The 5,127-nt window shown below is 47.3% G+C and overlaps 1 protein-coding gene across 2 annotated transcripts in view; it reads right to left on the bottom strand.

Annotated features, from left to right (window-relative positions):
- The window catches only part of OPTN (optineurin), a 51,261-nt gene that overhangs the window by 42,817 nt on the left and 3,317 nt on the right, over nucleotides 1-5,127 (bottom strand). Inside the window, exons 2-3 of one of the 2 annotated variants that reach the window (XM_008070273.2) lie at nucleotides 3,008-3,184; nucleotides 1,755-1,957 (exon numbers count right to left, since the gene is read on the bottom strand). In XM_008070273.2, the coding sequence (XP_008068464.2) occupies nucleotides 1,755-1,957; nucleotides 3,008-3,184 (380 nt within the window). Of the gene's footprint in view, nucleotides 1-1,754; nucleotides 1,958-3,007; nucleotides 3,185-5,127 lie in introns of those variants that run through there. The other variant, XM_021718685.1, reaches the window with a different exon arrangement.

Genomic DNA, 5,127 nt, shown 5'->3' with positions numbered 1-5,127 from the left:
GCGCTACCACGCCCGGCTGATTTTTTGATTTATTGTAGAGATGAGGTCTCGCTGCCCAGGCGGGTCTCGAACCCACGGGCTCAGGCAATCCACTCACCTCAGCCTCCCAAAGGCATGGGTTTACAGGCTGAGCCACCGAGGCCGGCTTATTTCTTTGTTTTCATTCCTTACTCATTCAAGAAACTAGAGATCAACAAACTTGAGATCAACAAAGTTCAAGACAGAGTCTCAAGAAAAACCACTGAAATCCGGAATAAGTTCTTCCTCAACCAACCCAACACTCCATCTCCAAAGGGTGTTAAGTGCCAGGGTTGGAAGGAAATGGACAGCAGATGTCCTCCTAAATGAACAGCACCCAGAGGGCCTTGGACTGTTGGCGGAGACTTCAAATGCATTCAGGTTTGTTTTGTCACTAGCATCTTTGACATACACTCTCAGTTATGAGCACACTTTCGAGGTTCTGTGGGTCAACAAAAATGTGTCCATTTCCCTCCCCATCTGTGGCAGCCCAAGGGCCTCACTACCCCAGCGTGACGTTTGCCAAACCATTTTCTAAAAGGAAAATATAAAGTGAATAATAATCTCCATTTAGACTGAGTAAAAGGAGAAGGTCAATATGTAAACATTCTGAGCAATTGATTTTTTTCAAACATAGTTTTATACCAAAGGTGGGAGGTGGGAAGGCGTAACAACACAAAGAGCACCTGGTCCTAAACCAGAGGAAGTGAGGACCCGCTGGAGGCCCAAGCTTCACCTGCACATACATTCCACATGTCCCTGATCCTGACTGGTATCCACATCTTTATAATAAAGTAAAAAAAAAAACCACAAAAACAAAAAAACATAGGCTGGGCTCGGTGGCTCAGCCTGTAATCCCAGCACTCTGAGAAGCCAAGGCGAGTGGACTGCCTGAGACCGTGGGTTCGAGACCCAGGCAACTTGGTGAGACCTCATCTCTATAATAAATCAAAAATTAGCCAGGCATGGTAGCGCATGCCTGTGGTCCTGGCTACTTGGAAGGCTGAGGCAGAAGGATCACTGGAGCCCAGTAGGTTGACGCAGAGGTGGCTGTGAGCATGCTACTGGACTCCAGCCTGGGCGACAGAGTGAGACTCCAACTCAAAAAAAAAAATACATAAACTAAAAACTAATGATGGAAGGTTCTAGGCAGAGGTCCGTCTGCCTAGAATGAATACAAAACATTGATGTATAACCTCAATATTCTTTTTTTTTTGAGTCAGAGCCTCCCTGTTACCCAGGCTGGAGTGCAGTGGCACACTCACTGCCACCGCAGCCTCTTCCTGCTAGGCTCAGGTGATCCTTCCACCTCAGCCTTCCAAGTAGCTGGAACTACAAGGCACATGCTACCAAGTCTGGCTAATTTTTTTGATTTATTGTAGAGACGAAGTCTCATCAAGTTCCCCAGACTGGTCTAGAACCCCTGGGCTCAAGGCAATCCTCTTCCCTTGACCTCCCAAAGTGCTGGGATTACAGGCTTGAGTCTCCGTGCCCAGCTCAATATTCTTTTGACTATAATCGATATGATCAAAGCTTTGTAAATTTCTTTCCCCCAAAAGAGATTACACATGACCCTTAAAATGCAGCCAATCTTTTCAGCAAAAACACTTCTCCCAAGACTATGCAAAATACCAATCCAGACCGAGCCCTGAAAGGTTCTGATCTAGGAGTCTAGACAAATAAGATTCTACTGCAAACGCTGAGAGAATAAAGTCACAACTGATCAGTCTGCTCACCTCGAATGGCCTTTCTGATCTCCCTTTTAGTCTTCCCAGCTCTTCCTTCAATTTCTCATTTTCATGACTCAAGGCCATTAGGCGCTCTTTGGCTTCTTTGCTTTGTATTTCAAAAAACTGGCGTTCTTCCTTCTGTTTCTCCGTCCAGGCTGAAAGCTCCTCAAACCGCCCTTTCATGGCTTGATTATTGAGTTTCATGGCTTCTGCATAAGAGTCAGGGTGAGGGAGTAGCACACCAGGAGAGTGGACATCACTGGATGAATCACACCTCCCCCCAGACCACCTCACACGGGGCTCTGAACCTGAAGATGCCATGGCTGGCCTGGACCCAAGGGTCAGCAGGCAAAACACTGTAGTAAGGGGAATGGTTTTTGCTTCCAGAAAGCACTAGTGGGTCTAATGTCACATTTAGTCCTTAGAAGTCCCAAGAAAATAAAACCTAGGTACTGCCATGACAACACAAATATCTATTTAATAACGAAGGCGGGGGGTGCTGAGGACATTCTTATCACTCCTAGATTCAAACACTGGTCCTGCCGAAAGCTATGGCTTAAGACACCAGAGTGTTTTCTCTTAGTAAGGCAATATTTAGGTCTTCCTCTGTAATCCCAGGAGACTTTCTTCCTTTTTCCTTTTGTTTTTTGAGTCTCATGCTGTTGGCTAGGCTGGAGTGCAGTGTCATGCTTGTGGTCACCACAGCCTCAACCTGCTGGGTTCAGGCGATCCTTCCACCTCAGCCTTTCAAGTAGCTGGAACTATAGGCATGTGCCACTACGCCTGGCTAATTTTTCGACTTATTGTAGAGACGAGGTCTTGCCAAGTTGCCCAGGCTAGTCTTGAACCCCTGGCTCTGGCAATCCTCTCGCTTCAGCCTCCCAAAGTGCTGGGATTACAGGGGTGAGCTACCACGCTCAGCCCTTTTACCTTTTTTTTGTTTTTTAAAGCAGGATGTATTGAGAGGACAGAAAAACTCCCACAGTGGGAGAGGACTCAAGGGGGTTGCCCCCTTTTACCTTTTAAATGGGCTAAATGTCATTATGCCATTTCCCTGAGACACTCAGAATACCGTATCCTTCCCTGTATCCAAAGGTCAACAACAGAAACAGTCTTAGCCTTACCAGAAACTAAGTCCTGTGCTCTGCTTTCCCCTGGAGACACTGAGAGAAGGGAGCTCACCTACCAACCTCATTACAAAGGGATAGCGCTTCTCGAAGGCCCCAGATGACTGGAGAAGCCAGGGCTTGCGTGCCCACCTTTCAGCTGGTGGTTCTCCGTGAGGAGCTCTTTCATCTGCTGCAGCAACTCCTCTGGGGTGAACGTGTCCAGGTTGGGGTGAGCCAGGTTGGGGGGTCCATTTCCTGCGGTTTTGTGGGGGCTGTCCCCCTTTTCAGTCAGGCAGCTGAGAGGTTGGTGGGACATGGCAGCAGTTCCTGCAGAAAAGTCACAAATGGAAAACACAGTTGTTGCCTCGCTGCAAGGGTCCCCATGAGCCCCACAAAGCCATGAACAACTGTCAGTGTTTATTCTAAAAGTCGTCTACTTGCTCTTCAATTACATTTTGAGCCTTTTAGCTTTTGGGGTTTTTTTTTAGTTGGAGTCTCACTCCGTCACCCAGGCTGGAGTGCAGTGACACGCGCACGGCCACCCCAGCGTCAACCCGCTGGGCTCTGGCAAACCTTCTGCCTCAGCCTTCCAAGTAGCCAGAACTATAGGCGTGGGCTACCACGCCGGCTCAGTTTTTTGACTTCTTGTAGAGAAGAGGTCTCACCAAGCTGCCCAGGCCGGTCTCAAACCCGCGGGCTCAGGCAATCCACTTGCCTCGGCCTCCCAAAGTGCCGGGATGACAGGATGAGCCACGGAGCCCGGCCCTTTTGGATTCTTTTTAAAGAAAAAGAGGTCCATTCCAGGTCTAGGGAAACATGTGTGTGTGTGTGCATGTGTGTAGGAAGGTGTGTATGTATGTGTCTGTGTATATGGCTGTATAAAGGAGGGTGAGGGGAGTTGGGGAATGGGGAGGAAGAGGAGGGCACGATATCATGACAACCAGGACAGCATTTGCAGACAAGGGCAAATACATTTCCCGTGCAAATCTTTAAGTTCAAATCTCTTTATTATGAGCGAATTGCATGGTATTTGATTGTATCTCGATAAAGCTAAAAAAAAACCTCCAGTTTCTCATATTTTCAGTTAAAACGAAAGGGAGTATTAGCATTCTGTGAATGCTTACTATGTGCTGAATCGCCACTGCAGACATGTCACGGTCGCTAATCCCCACTAAAGCTCAACCAGGCAGCTGTTTTACAAGGGAGGAAGCTGGGTCCACAGAGGTGCACAGTTCAGCCAAGGTCAATAAGTGGCACAGCCAGGCATCAAGGGTGATCCCAGAACCCACCCTTGTGATACAGCAAAGCTACACTCCTGACTACACAGGCTGTAATATCATATTTTCTATGCATACTAAAAAGACTAACACATCTTCACTTATTACACATTCTGAAAATATGTTTATACATCCCACTTCATTTTGAAGACGTGGACATGTTGATATAAGATAGACGCGTGAGTTCCAACTCACTCAGACAAACATAGTCATCTTTCCAATGACTGGCTACATACTACAGGCAAAATGTCCATCTTTACACATCAGGAAAATGATGAATTTTCCATCAAAAACTGATGTGCCTAGATTATAAAGCAATACATACTAAAGGCAACTTCTCCCCATCACTGTGTACACGTACACACACACACACACACACACACACACACACACACACACACACACACACTTGTTCTAAACAAAGTGGCTAATGTTCAGAGAGATGTCAGGAAAAGCATCATACATCTTCCAAGATGCTCACCCTTAGACGACAATTTTAAATCCATCTGTCCAACAAACAGGTATCGAGCAAAGATGTACACTCTACAACTGTGATCAAGCAGAAAGCCACTGACACTCAAATACCCTTGATAAACAAAGAACTTGGAAGTCAGCATCCTCTTTCTGATGGGGGGGAAAGACTTTGCTCTCCAAGAGATCTATCGGCACCTGTGACTCCTCTGAGTTGCAGAGTCCACATGCATGAAACCTGTCACTGGAAGACAGGGCAAGAGAGCTGCCCTCTCTCTGACATTGAACTGCATCATAACATCTATGTGTGTGTTCAGTAACCATCTATTAAAATGAAACCAAGAGCATGGACGTGGTGTGGCCTCCGTAGGCCAGCAGGAGGCAGTACCTCGGTTCTCTGGAGGTCCTCTGGAAGCAATGCCTGGCGACCTCCTTTTGGTCTGAAGAACGTGCAGGTAGCCGGGCTCGGTGGCTCAGCCTGTAATCCCGCGCCTTTGGGAGGCTGAGGTGAATGGATTGCCT

This window comes from Carlito syrichta, unplaced genomic scaffold, assembly GCF_000164805.1.
Source record: "Carlito syrichta isolate Samal-C Ts95f unplaced genomic scaffold, Tarsius_syrichta-2.0.1 Scaffold313265, whole genome shotgun sequence".
In the NCBI taxonomy this organism is placed as follows: Eukaryota; Metazoa; Chordata; class Mammalia; order Primates; family Tarsiidae; genus Carlito; species Carlito syrichta.
Note: the sequence above shows the minus strand (reverse complement) of the source record. Positions and strands in the feature narration are given on the sequence as shown.